The sequence below is a fragment of the Phaethon lepturus genome, unplaced genomic scaffold (assembly GCF_000687285.1).
Source record: "Phaethon lepturus isolate BGI_N335 unplaced genomic scaffold, ASM68728v1 scaffold6868, whole genome shotgun sequence".
NCBI lineage: Eukaryota > Metazoa > Chordata > Aves > Phaethontiformes > Phaethontidae > Phaethon > Phaethon lepturus.
The window spans coordinates 4,509-26,006 of record NW_010555445.1 but is presented as its reverse complement, the minus strand read 5'-3'; the positions used below and the strand labels follow the sequence as shown (position 1 = coordinate 26,006).

Sequence of the window (21,498 nt, the reverse complement as noted above, 5' to 3'; positions counted from 1 at the left end):
TTCCCTAATTATGCTACAGACAGTGTTAAGCAAATCCCAATGCTGTATTTTTCAAGTCTTTCTTAATGACTAACCCTGCTTTTCTGCTCCTCTGAAGCCCTGGGATGAATACCACAAAGGGGTAACATTTTTTGTCACTGCAATCCAAATGTTATTCTATTGTTCCCTTCATCTACAAAATCATGTCTTCTACTGTGAGTGAAGCAAAATAAGCAAGTACAAACAGATTGTTTCATGTTCCTAATCAGTAGGCATAAAGACCAATGTAAATAATTTTTTGAGCTTGTTCTTATTTCCTGAGGGGCCAGAGAAATTAAACAGTCTTTTCCTACTTCAGTTTTACCCGCCCTCATAATCTGCTAAAATAGGGCTAAGAGCGTGCATATTATAAAGGATCTACAGGACTTTTGTTGATTACCACCATCCAGCATACCGCTTGGGAACTTTTACCTGAAATTGTATTTTGTTCCTAATTTAGTATGGAACATATTAAACAAAAAAGCATCTTCAATAGAAAATGCTTTCCAGCATTTCAAATAAAACATGCATATAACCTCATTCCACCAAATATGCATACTATACAATCATCTATCACTTTTGAGTTTAAGAAGTTCTTGATTTTTTCTAAGAGAAGAAATTAATTAATCACAGCGCAAAAGAATAAGAATTTTTTAGTGGTCTAAAGCGTATTAAACAAAAAGGAAAAAAAAAATCCTTCAAAAAAAGAGCCACATTAAAAGACAGGTCACAAAAACCAACCAAACGATGTAGTTTCTATTGTGAAAAGTAGTATAAAAAGGTCAAATAACTCTTTTGTAAATCTCAATTTCACAAAAGAAATACACATTTTGTTGAAAATCATGGTTCACAAATCCATTTTTGCATCATATATGACAAGTAAACTACTTAAAGCAACTAATGATATTCCAAAGGTTTCAGCAAGATTCAGTCCTTAGGTACAGAAACAACGAACAGTCACTGGCATCACAGTACTATGTTGATTTTAAAAAGACCCATTCAAACGTAACCTAGTCCAATGATGTGTGATTACTCCCAGAACAAAAACAGGAAAGAGACATTTTTAATTAAAGAGTAAACAAGTGTATGGGGTTCTGTGTTTTTAAAAGGTCTGGAAGTCACATTTAATTTCTCTCTCAATCTCCAACATGCTGCATTCCCATGATAAGACATTTTGCAACCACCACCAAAATAACACTGGATCTCTTAAATGTGTTTTTCATGATCCTGTTCTGTTTTGCAGAATGCAGCAGTGTCACTCTTTCAATAAAGTAAGAATTTCTAATGCTATCTACCTGAAAAGGTCAGGAATACAAGCCCTTCTAGAAAACAAGAAGATGAACAATATGCCCCTTAAAATATTTAATAATGTCTCATCCTAGTATTTTGCAACTGAAAATTAATTTAAGATAAATACTAATTTGTAATTATTCCTGAATTTCTTCATGGTAATATATGTATTACACAGATGTATTTTATCTCAAACATGAGCAAAACATGTCACTTACCTTTTCATTATTGTAATAAGAAATGCTGTCTCCATCAAACTTAACCCAGCGCTTCTGAAACACACATTTGCTGTGAAACAAAAATTAATACAGTTAAAATTACAAACACAAGTTAAAAGCTGCTTTTAAGACTATCTCAAGCAACAAATTATAGAAAGGTCAAATAATGTTTAGCTTCCTGTGTTTGGGCCTAAACACTTTGCAAACTGAAATAAATCTTATCTCTATCATGTCTTTTCAAAAGGAGAGTGCTGATTTCAAATAGACTAAAAATATCTGGAAACAAGAAGTGCAGTATGACTGGACTTTTTATAAATCAGTGTCTTCATGTTTTTAATGAATTCGGTTTCCTTTCTCTCTATTTCCTCCTAATATGCTCTATATCACATCTGCAGTGACAAAGGAAAAAGAACTTTCAATAATGTAATTTTGCTTGCAACTAACAAGGATGAGAACTGACTATTTTTATTGGAGGTAAAGGAATACTCTGAACACAGAATATACGTTAAGTGTTACAAGCTCTGTAAGATACTTTCCAAAAATGAAAGCTGAGAACGTAAAATGACCATCTCATTGCCGTGTTTATGAGAAGGACACCTCTGTTTACAGGCTATGGTATCTCCAGTCATCAACATCACCTGAACACTCTCTTCCCTGGCCAGTGAATAAATAGCGGTCACACCAAATCACCCAAGTACAACATAAAATTTAATCTTCAATCTCTGTTATCAATTGGACAACATTAATGAGAAGCTCATTTGATTATTTCAGTTTGCCATTAACTCATGCTCTATAAGGACCTCTTAAAAAAAATATTTTTATATGAACTTGAACTAGTCAGTTATTCTCATTAAAAATGTTGACAATGTACTAGTTATCATCTATAAAAGTTTAAATATTAAAATCTATTAAACAAGTTAATTAACCAAGAACAAGACCCCGCTCTAACATCTTTTTTCCAAACATTATTTCCTTTCCTGCTAAATGAGTGCTCTGCTTTAGGATTAGTAGACTGTGATAGTTTATCAAAACTTTAATCAAATAGCAGCTCTGGCTTAATTAACTTTTATTATATGACTATAATAAATCATCATTTTTCATAACCTGGAAAGGCCAATGTAAAAATCTATTTTCCATTAAAATGTCAATAAACTTCAAGATGATGCAGGGAAGAAAAAGTGAACCTAAGTACCACATACAGTGTGAATAAGCTGAATGACTTTACAATTTGTAGTGAGTTAACTAAAAAGTGAAGCTGTACTTTAACTGCATTATTTATAGCAATTTAAGGAAATGGTATATATATTTATTATAGATATTATATAAATATTTATTACATATATATTATATATTTTTAAGAAAACAGTATATTCATTCCCCTGAGGAGACACAAAGTGCCAAAATGGGAGTAAATGGGAGCTCTAAAAAAAAAAAAAAAAGGGAGAGTGGGTTAGAACGGAAAGAAACATTCAGTTGGCGGGGACTGAAATAAAATATGACAGTGCTTTAACGGATAAAAAAAAAAATTGTTGGGGTTTTTTTCCCTTTCATTGGTTTCTTTAAGTCTGCAGATATTTGAGAAATGGCACTGAAAGAAAGAGAACCAAAAAATGTAGTATTCATTAAACCATGCTTAAGAAAAAGTCCTTGAAATTTAGCCAAGGACTACCACTGGCTCAAGGCTAATGACCCTGCAACTGTTCTACCTAGTCCTAACCAGTACTGATTTTGTGCTTAACTCATCTTTTTCAAATAATATATTCTCATACAGTACTGTACTTATAGCCTTCACACTTTGTTCGCAGCTCTACTCCTTTAAATAGCACAAGATGAGTCAACTGGAATCAAGAACCACACTTTTTATCATTCTACTATCTGACTGGAGAAGAGGAGGCTGAGGGGAGACCTTATTGCTCTCTACAAATCCTTGAAAGGAGGTTGTGGTGAGGTGAGTGTTGGTCTCTTCTCCGAAATAGCTAGCAATAGAAAAAGAAGAAATGGCCTCAAGTTGTGCCAGGGGAGGTTTAGACTAGATATTAGGACAAATTTCTTTACTGAGAGAGCGGTAAACATTGGAACAGGCTGCCCAGGGAAGTGGTAGAGTCACCATCACTAGAAGTATTCAAAAAACGTGTTGATGTGGTACTTCAGGACATGGTTTAGTGGGCATGGTGGTGTTGGGTTGATGGTTGGACTTGATGGTCTTGAAGGTCTTTTCCAACCTTAATGATTCTATGATACTAACTGCCAAAATGTGTTCTTTAAAAAACAAACAAAAAAAAAGTCCTGTAAGTGAAATAAATCTTCGATTCTTTAGCAAAAGTCAACAATGACAATCCATAAATGTGCATGAAATTTCTGAAACAATTAAAAAAACAAACAAACAACCATTTGAGCAGATTGAAATTCCATGGTGGAATAGGTTTATTAATCCAGGTTTATTCCTTCTTATTATTCAGCTTCAACAATATATCACTGCATCAACACAAAAAAAGACAAAAATCAAAGAAATGAAAACTTACTAAATCAGAACTCTTAAAAAGGAACACAAAAAAAGGAGATCTGAGAATAGATTGCTCTTTAGTGTAAAGCAATCTAAGAGGAGCTGGAATTTAAAGTAGGTTAAAACAATTTAAAAACTTTCAAAAATATTAGAAATTAAACATAAGATTTTTTTTTTTAACCTACAAAGTAGGTAACGAGTCTGTTCTCTTTCTATTTTGCTCCTCTCTCCTCTTTATTTTTTTGAAATCTTAAAGGAAGACTTGGGCTCAGAGTCCTCCCATGAAACTTTAGGCACATCAATAAATTAAACTCAGAGATAAGTCATCCTAGATGCATTTCTAAACTCAAAGCTCAACTTTTTTATGCACAATTCTGAAACCAACAGGATCTCCAGTCACACTAATTATTAATTTATACATCCATGGCCAAATTGGTAAAGACGTATTTCAGAATCAGAATTTGTTTTCACTTACTTTGTGGCCCACAGAATATCAGCAAAAATGTACAAATTGGAAATATTGGTAAAAATTAATTCTGTATTTTTCTGCTACATTTCATGAGTGGTGAATGACATTTTTAATAAAAATATTTTTCCTGAGTGCACCTCCTAAATAAACTTCAGAATAGGTCATGTCATTAAAAACTTAAGAATTTAGAAGAGCCCTATGCTCTCGCAACAAAAACAGTTCCCTTTCCCACCACAAATAGCAAGCAGTGACCAAATACAGACTTAACATCTCTCATGCAGGCATACATCTTAACAATTATACAGTAATCACTCTAAATACCATACCCTTGAGGCGATAATTTATCCAGCCATCCTGCTTTAACCTTCTTTACTGATGGTCCATAAAAACAAGCATACGGTGTTATTGATTCATTTCCAGTTGAACTTTGATCCCCATCAGATTGCCAAAAATGCACTTGTTCACTGACCAAGTGATCTGAATCTCCACTTTGTATCTTACTACAAGATGCTGAGTGTGTTTTGGTTTTATTTTTCTTTTTCTTTAAAGGCAAAGAACATTGTTCCACAATAGAATACACAGATTCACTTTCAGATTCTTCTGGTGCTGATGATTTGTTTTCCTGAGACAGGGATTCATTTTTTGCAAATTCATTTGTCTTCTCTTCCTGATTATTAAAGGAACTAGAAAGGAAAAGTGCATTTTGGTAAGACATATTATAAATATGTTTATATATTGTTTAACATGTCTGTGATTATCAAAATGTGTCTTGTAACTATGACCATACTGAATCCTACTTTCTCCACTCAACAGGACTGGTAGCAAGGTAACACTTGCTGGTTCCTTTAGAAGTCTGAACGGAAATGTAAAATGAATTTGCCTTCCTCTAAAAACTAGCTTCACTGAATTTAATACTTTGCAGGACTTGTAGCATCACCTCTGTCTTCCCTCTCCCACCTCAATAGAAGCCAAGTACAGACTGGAGACTTAAGGAGCACATTAGCTCCCATTTCATCAAGCCACTGGCCACTCCCTCATGAGGGGAGTAGAGAATGGTTTTTAGTTCTGTGTTTGGTTTTTGTTTTGTTTTGTTTTTCCCTAATGAGGCAGCAGAGTATGAGTGTACTCAGACATGGTTAAATAGGAGATCTAGAAAAATAAAACTTGTGTCTTCCTTGTTCTGAGTGAGGAAAAGAGGGACATCTTCCAAACCCACAAAAGATTCTGAAACCTGGGTTAGACAGTCTCAGGACAGCCACTGAGTCAAACTTTGCCTCCTATAGCATAGCGCAAAGGCTCAAATAGGAGGAAAAAATAAACACACACAGTCATGGTTGTGCCTTCAGAGGCAGAGATCTACTTGTGATATCAGTAAATAACTCTTTCTTCTTTACATTTTGTATTTCTCTATAACTCTTATTTAATACCATAGATTCTTGTAAGAAGAATACTCTTCATTCTTTCCTAGATCCAATTTATTTCCACAAGCCAGGAATTCATTTCGATGGAGCTCCTAGAAAAGAAATACATTGTAACCAACATTTGTACTGAAGTAGTAAGTGATGTTGAAATTACTGTGGACATAAACCACACAAAAACAACAGCCTAACTAGCAAAGCCATTCTTCGCCACATTTGAAAGATTATGTTTTTAAAAGTATTCTAAGAAATGTTATTTTCAATATTTCCATTTTAAATAATACTCAGATAAAATATTTGAGGATAGTCCAAAATACCTGACACAAACAAATTAGATAAAGAAATTCAGTGCATAGAAATATCAGTGCTTCTATTTTTCTTGAGGCACAACTGAACATTATTTCTACCCTGAAATTTTCTAAGTTGAAGACCCACGTGTTGCATGCAGGTTAAGTATACCGTTTATGATTTGCCACTGCTGGCCTATCTTTCATATCAATACTTCTTCTATGAGTTAAATGTACAGCCTTCACTATACAATAAAGATAAAATCATGGTAAATTCAAATTCCTACAGTAACACTGAACTCGGCATTATTGAATATATCTCACATTTTCTTGTCAAGCTCTTCTTCCTAGAAGGCACATTTATTAAAGTTTGTTTAGAAATCTTCATCACAAACTGCTTACAGGGCACAAAATGTCAAGGTTAACACTGTTCAAGAATTTTACATTTCACACTTCCTAAATTTGATCTGACAATCATATTGCATTACTAAGCTTCTCAATACTCATCTTTCTTACTTAAAAAAAAAAACCCAAAACTAAATTAAAATTAATATCTTCATGCTTTTTGATGGAAGCATTTTAATCTACTCATTTAAGCTTTGACGTGTATATCATGAAGCTGAAGGGTGGCAGAAAAAACAGTGACTTTCACAACAGTTGCCATTGGTTTTCTGAGCAGCAGTACCTCATCTTGTACTTGAGTGTTGTACCTCTGCAACATGAAAAGGCAAGCTGTCCTGGTTTTGGCTGGGGTAGAGTTAATTTTCTTCCTAGTAGCTGGTATGGTGCTGTGTTTTGGATTCGGGATGAGAATAACGTTGATAACATACTGCTTTTTTCAGTTGTTGCTGAGCAGTCAAGGACAGCCCAGCTTCTCATGCTGGCCTGCCAGCGAGAAGGCTGGGGGTACATGAGAAGCTGGGAAGGGACACAGCCAGGACAGCTGACCCAGGCTTGCCAAAGGGATATTCCATACCATATGACATCATGCTCTGCATATAAACCGGGGGAGTTGGCCGGGGAGGCACTGCAACTCAGGAACTAACGGGGCATCAGCCAGCAAGTGGTGAGGAATTGCATTCTGCCTCACTTGTTTTGTACATCCTTTTATCTCCCCCCCGCCCCCCTTCCTTTTCTGTTCTATTAAACTGTCTTTAAGTCAACCCACAAGTTTAACTTTTTTTTTTTTCCTGGTTATCTCCCCCATCCCACCGGGGAGTGGGGAATGAGCAAACAGCTAGGTAGTGTTTAGCTGCCTGCCAGGTTAAACCACAACACAAGCCGAAAAAAATAAGCACATAGCCCAAAGCTGAGTATGTGTACACTGCAGCAAAAATTGCTGAAATCAGTGTGCTGATAGCATTAAGTCTAGGTGAACAGTCTGCCTTCCTCGGCCAGCCAGATCCATTATAAAAAAAACAACACAAAAAAACCAACAACTCCCACACCACACTATTAACTATGTTGTAGCACCAAGGATTAGGCAAAAAAAATTTAAAAACAAAACATACACACACCTTGCAAACAAGATAAAACAGAAAACTGAAAAGTAACTGCTTATCAAATGCTTGGGTTGACTGGAATCACACAAAACGAGGGAAATGGCAGTGTCCCACTTCTACACAATAGTGAAGAGGCTAATATCACCCAGGAAGCATCTTCAGAGTAAAAGTGGTCAGTATCTTTACCTTCATGTGCTATACCCAGTGAAGTTATGTGGTAGTACCTCTTCCTCCCTCTCATGAACCATTATTGTATCAGTTTTACATACTGCTTGTGCCCACTCCACAATCTTCAGCACTTGGGAAGTGAATTCAGGGAGCCTGAGAACTTCCAAGCAATAACCAAGAAATGCATTTCTATTGTTAGTAGATTTTAAAATGTACAAGTCCACAAACGGAGAGAGGTTGTGGGGACAGTGAGTTCTATATGCTCACAAAAACATATATTTCACCCAAATTAAATCCCAAGCATTTCCAATGTATTGTTTACAGAATTACTCTACAAGATGCTCAGACTTAAGATGAGACAAAACTCCCATTTCCCACAAATCTCTGAAGTATTATACAAAGGTAGTTAGCAGCAGCATTTTCTCCTACAGACACCTTTATAGAGAGAATTATTTCTTATAAGATAGGTGTATATATATTACACAGAAACAGTCTCTAAATATGTCCTGTTCTTATGCATAGGAAGAAGCTACCCTTAAGGAAGAAGTCTGGCTTCTGGATCCCAGACAGATGGAACTAACCTACTTGCAGCCCTGTATAAAAATCCTTTACCATCAATCAGGAAGTAATTCAGATACATTTTTAGTTTTAGCTTTTTCTAACAGGTAGTCTTGCTGATCACAACAGCAAGTCGGGAAACCCAAGTGCTAGAACACAGACTGGATGAAGAGTATTGGGATTGAGGCTACGTTAAACAAAGACTCAATGCCATTCAGGACAGGCATCTTCTTTAAGAGGTACTACCTTAGTCTCAAAAATTCTCCTCAGATTGATTCTTGAATCATGGTTTGGCAATACAATTTTATCACAGGTCCATAAAGATAAATTCCTTTTAAAATATTAAGGGTGCTTAATTTAAATTGGTAAAATCTGCAATCTGGCCAGCATTCCACAGTATCACAATGCTTAGGAGCTCACATAGTTTACTGAACTCAATATGCATGTTTAATTTAGTCTGACAGTCTACAGAAAAAAAAAAAAAAGCAAATACTTCACTCTAGAGGCCTGAACTCATTAGAATTCAGTTTTTCTGTGAAGGAATTCTAATATACTTGACTCTTCAGTTGGACACAACAATAAATCAGCTCTAAAATATTTGGATTTTATTTGTTATTTTTCAATCAATATAAAAAAAAAAAGTTCATTCTTCAGGTTGCCCTTTAGAGGTTTCTGCTTCTAGTCGTCTTCCTTCCTGACCCAAGTCAAAGGCATATATTCTTTATAACCTCAATTCCCTGCTCTCTTATGCTTACTTACCTGCAGTCTCAGTCTGTAGTGACTCATTACTTATTTCTACAGACACTCCCTATAGAAGTCTTTTCATCTTTACACCAATGAAACAGGAAGAAGGGTAATGACCAACTTAAAAGTCCTTTGAACAAACTTCTGTCAGTCAGTATAACAATTTGCTACGTGTTCTTGTATATAGACAAACTATATTCTGATGTGAGGTTATCTTTTAAAATGAAGCAGCAGTTACAAGCCCTAAAAATCTCAGCTACTTTACAGTGTTATCTAAACTGTTGTCTTTGTTCCTAGGATACTTGATGCCTACTGAAAAAAATTTGAAAGCGAAATGTATCTCAGGACCTTTGTATTATGGTTCTTCTTCATGATCTTTGTCTGCAATTAAGTTTTAATCAAACTAAAGCTAACTATGAAGTTTCCAACAGTCATGTGATAAATGTAACTCAAAAACTGTTCATTTACATGAAAGTGATAATTAAAATACAAATCTTCAGATCAGGGAAAGTATGTTATAATATACTGCATTAATCATGATTCTAAAGCCAGCAGAAAGAGCAATTTTATTTCAATCAATTAATTCAGTTTAACAGCATGGTATTTTTGTATCTATCGCCTTCAAGATAAGAAAGATGGCTGACAACCTTCCTGGGTATGCTTTTTTATAATCAACTATTTCAATGAAATGTACAGAATGATGTTAAATAACAAGAAAGCTCAGAAATTTTTTCTAGAAAACTTGCTTATGACATTGAACTAATTACAAAGAAATTAAATTTTGAATTTTTAACAACTTTGGCACAGACAACAGTAACTGGCACAGACAAGACATTGTACACAAAGACAGAAAACGAAAGCTTGAAAGTCACTTTTCTGTGCAGATAACAAGAACTAGAAGAAGAAACAAGATATGAATTTATGTGTACCTGCTTAAAAAGTCAACAACAGAAAAAAAGCACAACATATTTCCAAAGACAAGAAAGTACAGACCAAAACCAGAGATCATTCTTATGCTCAAAACCACTCCCATTAGAAGATGAAATTTGAACCATTTATTTTCACTGACCAATTCTTAACAAATTAAAATTGGGGAAAAAGAAAAATCCTAGGCATCCATTTGAGTAGCTTTCATTTTAGGCAACAGTTTACAATAGTTTAAAAAGTGAAACATTAGAGTGAAGAGCAGGACAGAAACTAAGAGTAATTTACTGTTTTCTCTAACTCTGTGACTTGAGATCGGATGGATAAGTATAAGCAATCACAGAATCAACAATTTCTGGTCTGCATCCTGCTGAGACAGGAGGAGGAGCTGGATTTGGCGGATACCTCACCAAGCTAATTTTGCATCACTAAGCTGATTTACCTCCCAGATCTCCACATGATTCAGAAGTCTGCCCACATGCCATCTATGGCATTCACACCATCAATTACCGACCTCAGCAAAAATGTTAACTTCAGAGAATCCTACAACAATAGTGACTTTCTGGGTATACAGCAAGTTTAAGGGATGCATGAAAAATATCAGAAGTCCTGAGAACTTTCACATACAGAAATTAAAACTGGGTATGGCAAAAGCGACCATTAGATCATCTAAGCTAACATGTAAGCTGCTTTCACAGGATATACACAAGCCTGTGTAGAGATGCTCAGTCTTGATCTGCAATTATTAAAAGAGACAAAAGCCACTTTTACCTTTAGTAGTCAATTCTAATGGTTATCCACCACTTAACCTCACTTAGGCACAAAGTATTACAATATAGCACTTTACACAAGAGGGTAAAAGGCAGGCATCAAGGTAGTCTGCAGTTGCCTGTAACTGACTCTTTTGCATTGATATGGCAGCTCTGGGCATTAAAAAAACTCATTATCTGTCCTATGTTGTTTAAAAAAAAAAAAAACAAACACAACAACAAAAACAAGGAAAACCCAACCAGCACACACTACAGCTTCCTATTACTATTGAACAGGACAAAATGTATCTCAAGATGAAGAAAAGTCACTAGTCCACAAATACACTATAAATCTTTTGCATCTACCTAAAGAGACAGAAAAGGTACTGGAAACTGAAAAAGCAAAGGAAAAAAGAATTAAGGGCAATATAAAATACATAGCATGAAGATTAAAGTGAAGGTAGACCATTTATATTCAGACTTCTCAACTTACTTCAGCATCTTTAGGGTTGTCACAAATAAAGGTTTCCCCATATGGAGAGATGATGGGTGGCTTTTCTTCTGGCAAAGTTTCTTAAAGCAAAAAAATAGAGTCATACAGTGCAATGCTCTACTAAAGTACTAATAAATATCAACAGGGGACACAGATTTTTCTGCTTGTGATTTCTCTGTTCTTCTCAGAAAAAAAAAATTGAAGAACAAGAACAATTTCCCATTTCTAACTGAACCCTGACACTAAAAAAAACCCACAACTTTTCTTGCATACTCTTAGGAGCAATAGCTCCAAAGTGTCCTTTATTCTGACTTAAAAAAAAAAACAAACCAACACCAACCAACCAACACACAAAAACTCATTTGTGCTCAACCCTCATTTTGTCACCAAGTACTTGCTTGAAATTAACATGCATAACTTCAAACAAGACATACCTCCACAATATGAAAGAACTTTTATTTACAACTGACTGCACAAGACTTCTAAGCTCTTCCAGTAAACTATTTAATACAATTAATTTCCTGTTATTTCCCAGAGCCATGAGCACTAACAAACAAATTAAGCAGCACTAGACAGAAATACACTCCTTATATTGTTCCAGAAAAAACTAACTCTGTTTAAAAAAATCTGAATCTAATCTTAGAAACACAAAATACTGTAATCTAAAAAAGTATATTAAAATAAGTTAGGTTTAAACATTGGATTTTCTAATTTTCATTTTATTAGTTCATAAACAAAAACTAAGTAAAAATGCAGAAGTGGTTAAGTGCCCTGCTATTACATACATCACTTTTTCCAGACCTTCCAGATGCCCAATATTTCTTAAAATAAGCAAGTCAATACTCATTTCAGACAACTTCTGGTCTGAGGTTTCTTTTTTCTCAATATTCAAGCTGTAAGTATCAGCGTGCTGAACTCACTGTTTTGTGAAATTTGCCTCCCAGTGCAAGAAATATTTACAAGATCCACATTTCTTCTTTTCTGAAAGGAACTTGAACAAAACAAAGCACAAAATGAAAACATTAAGTGAAATTTCCTAGAAATGGAACAAAAACATCTTATGCAATTAAACTATTACAATTATATACAAATATAAAAATCATCAATTTGAAGTCTTGGGAAAATTTCTGATTTAAAAGTCACACAACAATATGTTTTCCTCCCTTTATGACACTGAATACTTCTGTGATCTTAGCACACATCTTGAGTTTGGGTGGTTGGGTTTTTTTTGTTTGTTTGTTTTGAATTGACATTATGATACATTTAGATTTCTGGGAAGAATGGAAATCCCTCACTCTTCCCCCATCCTTCACCTCCTCTTCTCCCTAACACTGATTACCAATGACTATATTTAAAGAAGGATGTCCTATGAAAGACTAATTTAACATTAAGCTCAAAGGGAGCCTGAGCATAGGAATCCAGACAAAATGCACTCTCACCACTGAAAAAAATTGCTGTAAAGTTTTAATTTCCTAAGGTGAATTTTTTTCTCAGAAAGTTTTCAACCTGAGACAAACTGTGTTGCATTGCAACTGCCTGTGACTACCACTGCACATTTTGTAGACAGATAAGAATGTATACCCATACACAAGAGAAATATTATTTTATTATTAGTGTTGTGCTGGCTCCTAAGTATTTCATCAATTTCGTGTATAGAGGCACTCATCATGCTGCTAAAGATCACATTTTTTTAATTATTATTATTGAGATTTCAGGCTGAGACAGCAGCTTTAGAATAACAACACAGGAACAAATATGCCTGAATAAGTACATTTCTAACCCATCTTCAGTACTCTAGGCTGTTCTCAGCCAAGCTCTGATTTCCCCTTTTAAGATGAATAATTAGTATTTTTTCCTCTTAATTTCATTTTCTTTGTTTGAAATAACAGTGATACAGATCCTCAAGCATCCTTATAAAGTATTCAGTGACGGATAAATATCACACAAGATCCTTGAAAATTCTGTAACAATTTGCAGGTCCTCCATCTTTCAAAGCCAAAGATAACTATGTTTTAGTAAAACTATGAATATTTCTAATTTTTGTTTCCCAACTTGACATATTGAGAAATTTTATTCTTTTAAGATTAGTTATATTCAAAATTTTAGAAATACTGTCCCACAAAGTCCAAGTTGACTTACTCCATATTACAGGCTGATGTTTCTCTATGACAGAAGGCATATATTTATGAACTACATTTTAATATAATTTTTAACCCAGGCCTAAATCTGCCCCAAACAAATTATTAGATTAAATTCAAGACAGAAGCTGCACCTTACAAAGTTACTTGACATTTCAAATTTTATCCAGGTTATATCAATTAATATCAATGATATTTTGTAAAATCTTGGTTTCAGAAAACACAGGGTGAGTTTGGCCTGTTATAATTACAAAAAATACATGGCAAATACTTTAAAAGTCTGTGTTTCTTCATACATTTTACTAAAATTGATGTAGTTACATCTTTTGAAGCTACATTAGCGAACCAACTTCATGCATTTGTACTAATCTAGTCTTAAAAAACTTGGTATGCTTAAAAAAAAAAAAAATCCTAACTTTTTCAACACAGACCAGATTTTTTTATTGCAAGGTTAGGGTTTTTTAAGTGTATTAATACCATTAAAATAAATTAGAGATACAGACAAGCAGCTTTGACTCAAAGAACTTTTAAAATTATGGTTTTCTTCCTTATGTAAAACAGTGAGTCACTGTCTTAGTTTCAGGGTGGATGGATCTAAAAATGGGTAATGGTAATAGCAACAAGCAAAGATAAATTCACCAGGAAATGAAAAATAACAAATCAGCTTATAAAGACCCACATTTTTTAAATTCATATATTTTTCAGGACTTGTGCATTCTTTTTTGATGATGTACCTACATGTATGTATACATGGCAAGAAAACTGCTAATACGCAAACTACAGTCTTTTTTCCCAGCAACCAAAAATAAAACCTTTTTGTCATCTTTGGAAAACAAAGTTCTAACTTATGTTAAGTAAGAACTACCTCAAGATATAAAAGAAATGACACAAGTTTACTTTGAATATCTGCTTGAAAGATTATGTATAACAAACAACATACAGTGCAAGCTATAAATGGTAATAATTTATCAATGCTCAATAGAACAGACGAGTTGGCTCATTATTGTACAAATGGAATACCTGGATTAAAAGACAGAAAAATACTGAAGGTTTCTTTCGGGGTAAATAAGATTGAAAAAAATCTTCTGTCTACACCAACCTATGACTTTCCTTAACCGTTTCCAAAATTTAATACCTCTTCAGATTAGTGATCTTCTTTATTTTGCTCTTTAAAGGAAGGTTTGCGCAAGGAGTCTGCCAATCACAAAGTACACCAATTTTACAAAGATATAATAATAATTTAAATTATCGCTTTGTTACAACTGTGGAGATTAAGACCCACTATTTTCATATATTAAGAGGTACCGAATGTGGCTCAGGCTGTACACTCTTCCCCACCACCCTTTCTTTATGCATAAACAGGATGAAAGGGTGTGATGAGGCAGCGACTGGTCTTGCTGAAGGCTGAGAGACTGGAAAGGTAAGAGCTTTGCACCGGGCTAAGCTGAGCTGTTTTATTCAATATACTCCTGTCAAAGTGAGGGAGAGAGGTCAGTGCAAGCAGTCAATGCTTTGAAGTTTTTACTAGCATTCACCTGCTGAGTGTTTCAAATGAAAGAAGCTTTCGTTTCCAAACTCATTCAAAACATGTTTTCCTTTCTATCTATCTCAAGACCTAATCCTCCCACAATGTAAACACATCCAGAGCACTCTAGCATGCTGTGTTAGAGCTTTGGGGTTCATAGACTACTCGCAATGGTAAATTAGTGTTGATGCTTTGTGTGACAGAACATGGGAGTACAGAGACACAGCAACACCAGCTCAGACACTTCATTAGCAATCTTGACCACTTACATGTTAAGAAATGGAGTCTAAAGAATATCAGCACCAAGCAAGAAATTTCAGCCACAGGATCTGCCAGTTGCAGAAAACAAATGGTGCTTGGCCTGAACAGGCGCTACTATCTATTTCATTTATTTATATTTTCCCCCAAACACAGCATGCTTTCCAGGATTACTTTTGGTCTATTTCTTCTTATTTATCTTATTAAAGAATCAGATCAATTCCACTACTGAACAATACAAGTAACAAAGTTGGTGGATATAAAAAAAATCTAAAAGTATATGGAGTTCATCAGCCTGAAATTTTAGCAGTGTAGCATTCTGTAAAACAAACAGGTCTACCATGTTATAAATCTGCTTAAGCTTTTTCTTTGAACAGATTGCTGCTCTGAATAACACAACAGTAGTTATTTCACCTAAGAATGACTGCTAAATGACATGATCCAAAGCCTCTAAAACTATCTCTATACTTACTACCTTTAATCTTGCGCTAAAGGCACATCAATGGTTAGTTCCAGCCATTGCATTACTTTTGCTATTTTGTCTTACAAAAGCCTCAGTTTTCACTCATGTCGGTATGGAAGAAGTCCAAGTCGGTATGGAAGAGTATCAAAGGAGACCATGAAACTTCCAATCCACTGTGTGTAACCCTTTATTCTGTTCCACAACATGACTGGATGACTGGGGAACCATATTAAAAATTTAAGACTTCTCACTTAAATACAGAATGCAGGGTCTCAGAAAGGGTGATGACTCTGTCTAATAAGGACATTTTGGATGCAGATTATTTCAGCTTTAGAAGAAGATTTGCAATCCCCTTAACAGCTCCAGTGCTTTTAAACACCTTGAAAGTGATCTTTACTAAATCTGTATTGACAGAGAGCTCATGATGTTATGATAAGAAGGAAAAGTCTAGCTGACAAGGATCTAGCATAACTACACATCACTTCAATACAGATCAACCAAAAACACTACTAAAATCCGCACAATAACCCCACTATGAAGAACACTGGGTAATTGTCACTTTTCTGTAATGTGGGGGGTTTTTTATGGGCCCCTCAGTACTACAGTGATGCCACATACACTTCAAAGAAGAAAGAAAACAAAAATATTTCCAACATCTAAAATGCTGTGGTGTCTTACCAGCTGACAGCATGTTTTGTTACAGGCAAGAATCAGAAGCACAAGTAAGGCACACGGAAGCAGATATAATTGCAGAGGCAAGCACATTATTAGTAATGAAAAGTGACATCATCACAGCACTGCTAAGGGGCACAAGGAGACCCACTGTATGAACTTGCTGTGCCAGAAGGCACATAGAAGATCATGAGAAAAGCATTTCCTTGCATAAAAAATAAATTATTAATATCCATGAATGACTAGAAGGAAATGTTGTTTCCCAAAGATTTTAGCAGGATTTCTCTGCCTCTATGGAAAAACCTTCACACAATGTAATAAGGATGAAACCAGAGTCCATCAATAAGGCAGTTGAGAATGTTTGTCTATGCAATTCTGTAAGAAAGACACGATCTTTCCTGAGGTTAAAGATGATGCAAGCTGCCATTTTAAAGCTCTGTGTTAATACTTTGCTTCTCAAAAAATACCCAGTAAGATTATCAAGAATGTTTCTGTGAAATTTAAGTTCTGGTTTAGCCTTGATCTTCCTCAGACAGACTGCTACTTGTCCTTCAGGATTTCCATATTGTTATAACTGGAGCATAAAGATGCAGAAAATAAGCTGGAGCTCACAAATCAAAATGGTGGGTAATGAAGTTAGTGACCCAGTCACGTATCAATCAGTAATACACTGAATTTGGAGGATTTACTTCAATGGTGGGAAGATTACAAATATATCATATTCTCTCTGCTGGATGATTGTTTCTCAAAAGACATTAAGAATACTCTTTCAGTAGCTAGTTATTGTTATCTTTTAGGATGAGATTCCCATTTCAGATCAGCAGGAATAGCTTTATTACATGAAGTAAGGGATAATTACTCCACAAAAAGTAGACCTGCTTCTCACTGGAAGATGTTTATACTTAAGTTTCAATAAGCACAATTTTTGGTGATTTAAAAAAAATGTTTCATCAGTGCCTTCTAAGGCACACAAAAATCTCTTAATTTTTGCAAAGAATCTTTGCCTCTTCATCTGTTCAGTCAAACAATTGTACTACAACATTTAATACTGACTTCTTTCAATAACCTAAAAGAAACTCATAAATGCTGGGAAAACTCTGCATTTAGGGCATGTATAGACTCGCTACTGATGTTTCTAACTGCTGAGATATGCAGATGAAAGAGACAAGATAAATACAAAACATTCTCAGACATGTCCCTTCCAGGCATAGCTAGTGGTTAAAAAAAAAATTGACTAAAAAAAGTACAACCTAATGATTTGGATATGGCTACACCAACAAAACTTTGCATATGACTTTGCATGAATTTTTCTTCACTTTTTAACCAGCATGATGAGTAAAAGCTTATAGTTAATAGAACCAAAAATATCACAAATTAATCTGTGGGGTGATATTCTTCATTTACACAGCCTGTAATATTGTGTTCCTATTCAGTGCCTATTGTTCGAATGTTAAAAATATTATTAATTTTATTAAGATAGGCCTAGAGTTAAGTTCTAACATCAGACCTTTTGTTCTACATTCCATCATACTTTTGCAAGACAAGCTACAACAACTAATGCTTATTCAAGGCAACAAGTGCTACTCACTGATCTGCGGATTCAGATTATGAACTTAACCATTCTGAAGGAAGAAAAATCCACGCCCACATCACATGAGTATTTTGAAAGAAATTCAAACTCTCCTATTCAATGTATCATAACAAACTTTATCGGACTCTATCCAACACTATCCTCAGCAGTGCTACACAGAACTATCCTTACAAATATTCCATAAACTCTGAAAACCTCCCACATCTACCTTTTTTTTTCCTCTTGCCTTTTTCCATATCTTTTTTCCTGCTGGAATGCCTCAAAAATATGTTTATACTACAAACATCATTAAAAGTTAAGGTTTTGTTCTTATGAGAACACCAGCAAAAGCCAACACTTAATATGACAGACTGGTTGCATTCATTCTCTGAGTGAACAGTTAAGGGACAACCAGTTTAGAAATTAATCTAAGAGCCATCTTGAAGAAAGTCCTTGCTTTAGACCCACGATATAACATAATTTCCTCCTCCACAAAATAACCTATTCTAATTTAAAACAAAAAATTTACATCTTTATATCTATATATAAATTTTATATGCTTTAAGGCTAAGACTTCAGATTCTCGTGTAATCATCTTGTTTTGTCCATGTGTGCAATCATAGCAGATACATCCTGCTTTGTTTACAGGGTCACCACACCATACGATGCACAAAACAGATATGAAGATTTTCTAAATTTTGCCCCACTTTTTACATAAAACTACACTAAGATGCGTAGGTGTGTAAAACTTCCTAGATCTTTCTTATAAGTTCCATATATAAAATAATAAACTTATATTTTCCAAGAACAGTATCTCTCGAAAGGTATGACCTTGAAAGTTACTAAGATACAACCCAAACACTTGTGTTTCACTATAACTGTTGTCTCATCATAAAAATAAGATTGTTATACTTAGGGGTGATGTTTTAGCCCTCTTAAAATCATCATTTTGTCACCATTTTCTTGTGATGAATCAGAATTTCATCAGAAACACTGCAGATAAGGTCTAGTTAATATTATTAGCAATGTTTTGGTTTATAATAGATTCAACAGCTTTTTCCTGTTGACTTTCAACCTTGGTTTTGTAACACTTGTGTAGTTCCATTCTTCCCCATTTTAACAGCATACAGATTAAGTTTAAAAAATGCTTGATATAGTTTTTAATAAGAGTTATATCTAAGGCAATAAAGATTCTTTTCTTTGAAAATAAGTAGACATAGATGATTTGGGAAGTTATAAGGAAACACTGTTCTAAAACCTCCCTTTATACTCTCATTTGCGCTTTTAACTTGCATTGAAACTTAATCCTCCTTCAGTTAATTTGGCAACATTTCTATCAGATCCAGTGTATTTAGATTACATATTTAAAAAATCCGTTAAAAATGACATAGTAAACCTGTGAAAAACCCCAAACCGTAATTTCTACAACGACAGTGACTCTTCATTAGAAAGAAACAGCAGTTACCTTGACAAAGCTTGAACTTTACTTGATTCAGGAATTTCTGGTACAGGTCGATGCCTTAGTACAAAAGACCGGCTTGCTCTTGGAAATACTTTCATGCAGTTCTGCGTATAAGAATCATATAAGTCATTGTCTATCATTTCTCCTTTAAACTTAAAGAATGGAGAATTTGGCGCTCTGTCAGTTAAATCATCCTCATCTGCAAACATCAGATGCTTGTCTTCATTGTATTTTGTCTCACATGAATGAGCAAACGAACAAGGAGGATCATGAACAGCCAAACAGCCAGCCAAGTGCTCATCAGCTTGGTATGCAGCAGCTTCTTCCAGTGATGGATTGGGCTGAGTATTTGCCTTAATACCTCCACTTAGATTGACAGCTTTTAGTATACTGTCTGAATTCTGGTATAAACTAGAAAAATCCAGATTTGTAGAGCTATCATCATTTGCCTCTGATAAGTTTTGCTCTGCAAGTTCAAACCTTTCTTTGTCAATGTAAGCTTTATTTAGAAGTTGTTCTGACAATGTTGCAGGTATCAAGCTAGTCCCATCTACACTTGAATTGCTTATTGGAGACTCCTGATCCGAGGATGAATATTGCTTCTCTTCTAAACCTTTCAAGTCTTTGAATTTTAAATTTTCACAGAAATGAGAATTTCCTTGCATTTTTGAAAGAGTGGTGTCTAATTGCTTAAGAATCCTTCTGCGGTGCCCTGTAGGCAACACTCCCATTTGCTGAAGCACACTGTTATTTATTCCCACGCAATCTGTCACCATGTTATATCCATAGTCTTTAAAGTTAGGAAGATACTGTCCCAAGTTAATGTTGACCAAGAATTCTTCAATATCAGTGCCATTGCCTGTGGATGACATGATGGCAGCTTCATTCCGAATACTGCCCCACACAGTCATGTACAAATACAGTCAGGATGCATGTATATTCATGACAAACAAAACTCTCTAAATTTGGTGTCAGCCAGCCAATGGAGAATATCCGTTTCTTCAAGACACTTATTCGAGTTCTTTCAGTTCAAATTGATTTTTTTTTTTTAAAGACTGCAAACCTATGGAAAAGGGGCATTAAAAAAAAAAATCATGTTAATCACTTGAATTCACATTAATCTTGAATAAAATTCTGAAAAGCTCCCTGTCATTTGTACAGTAATATTTTTAAATTGCTTATATATGAAAATTTCAAGGAGGGTAAACAGCATAACCTCTCCATCCTTTTATCTTGGCCTGCATAAAGAGAATAGAGAAATCAAAGTCTTAACTCAGCACAGTCTTAAAATATGTAATCCTGGTAGTCAACGTTAAGATGAACAGTTAAGAGATGAGCCACTTATCTACACACACACACACACTCTTATTATACATTAGTTGGATATAAAGAGGAGAAAAAGTGATCTCAGACCAGAGCTGGAACCCAAAGCTTTCCTATTCCCACACTAGCACCAATTAACTACAATGTAGGGCTTCTACTCCCTTATCTTCTGAGCCTTAAACTCTTTTTAGCACAGAAACACACCTTCAACAGGGAAAAGGAAAAATGACCAGCTAGGGCATTTGATGTGAACTGTGTGTTCAAGCCCTCTTCAACTGAGAATCCAACTGAACAAGTACCATAACCAACAAAATAGTTTACAAATGTAGAATCACTTCTGAGTATGTTGGGGGCAGGAAGTGACCTAATTATTTAAATAACAACAGTCAGAAAGCTATGGAGGTGATCCAAATACGTCTTGCAGCTCAGGCCCTTCAAAGAACTGTCATGAGGGAAAACAGGAAGCAGGTAACTACTAGTTTTTCAACTCTGTCAAGGAAGCAGTTTTCCTTCGGCCACAAACAGCAGCAAAGGCATAACCCCAAAGGCAAGTTCTGGCCTCCACACTAGGGACATTTGGTATCTCAAGTGCACATTACAGTTTTTCCTCAGTATTTTCCAACTCAGCTCTTGGCGTTCTCCAGATTCCACCTATTTGAGTTCTTCTTTCTTTCAGGGCCATATCCAAATTCATGATTTACAAAATCATGTCCAAAGCAGACAGAGAAGCTACTATTCTGAAGGTG

General features: G+C 35.0%; 1 protein-coding gene across 1 annotated transcript in view; it reads right to left on the bottom strand.

Annotated features, from left to right (window-relative positions):
• The window catches only part of ARAP2 (ArfGAP with RhoGAP domain, ankyrin repeat and PH domain 2), a 73,153-nt gene extending 52,813 nt beyond the window's left edge, over nt 1-20,340 (bottom strand). The window contains exons 1-6 of the mRNA XM_010292151.1: nt 19,433-20,340; nt 12,262-12,332; nt 11,342-11,421; nt 5,926-6,011; nt 4,825-5,181; nt 1,527-1,596 (exon numbers count right to left, since the gene is read on the bottom strand). Coding sequence (XP_010290453.1) covers nt 1,527-1,596; nt 4,825-5,181; nt 5,926-6,011; nt 11,342-11,421; nt 12,262-12,332; nt 19,433-20,340 — 1,572 coding nt within the window. The remainder of the gene's footprint in view (nt 1-1,526; nt 1,597-4,824; nt 5,182-5,925; nt 6,012-11,341; nt 11,422-12,261; nt 12,333-19,432) is intronic.
• Nucleotides 20,341-21,498: the final 1,158 nt, after the last annotated feature.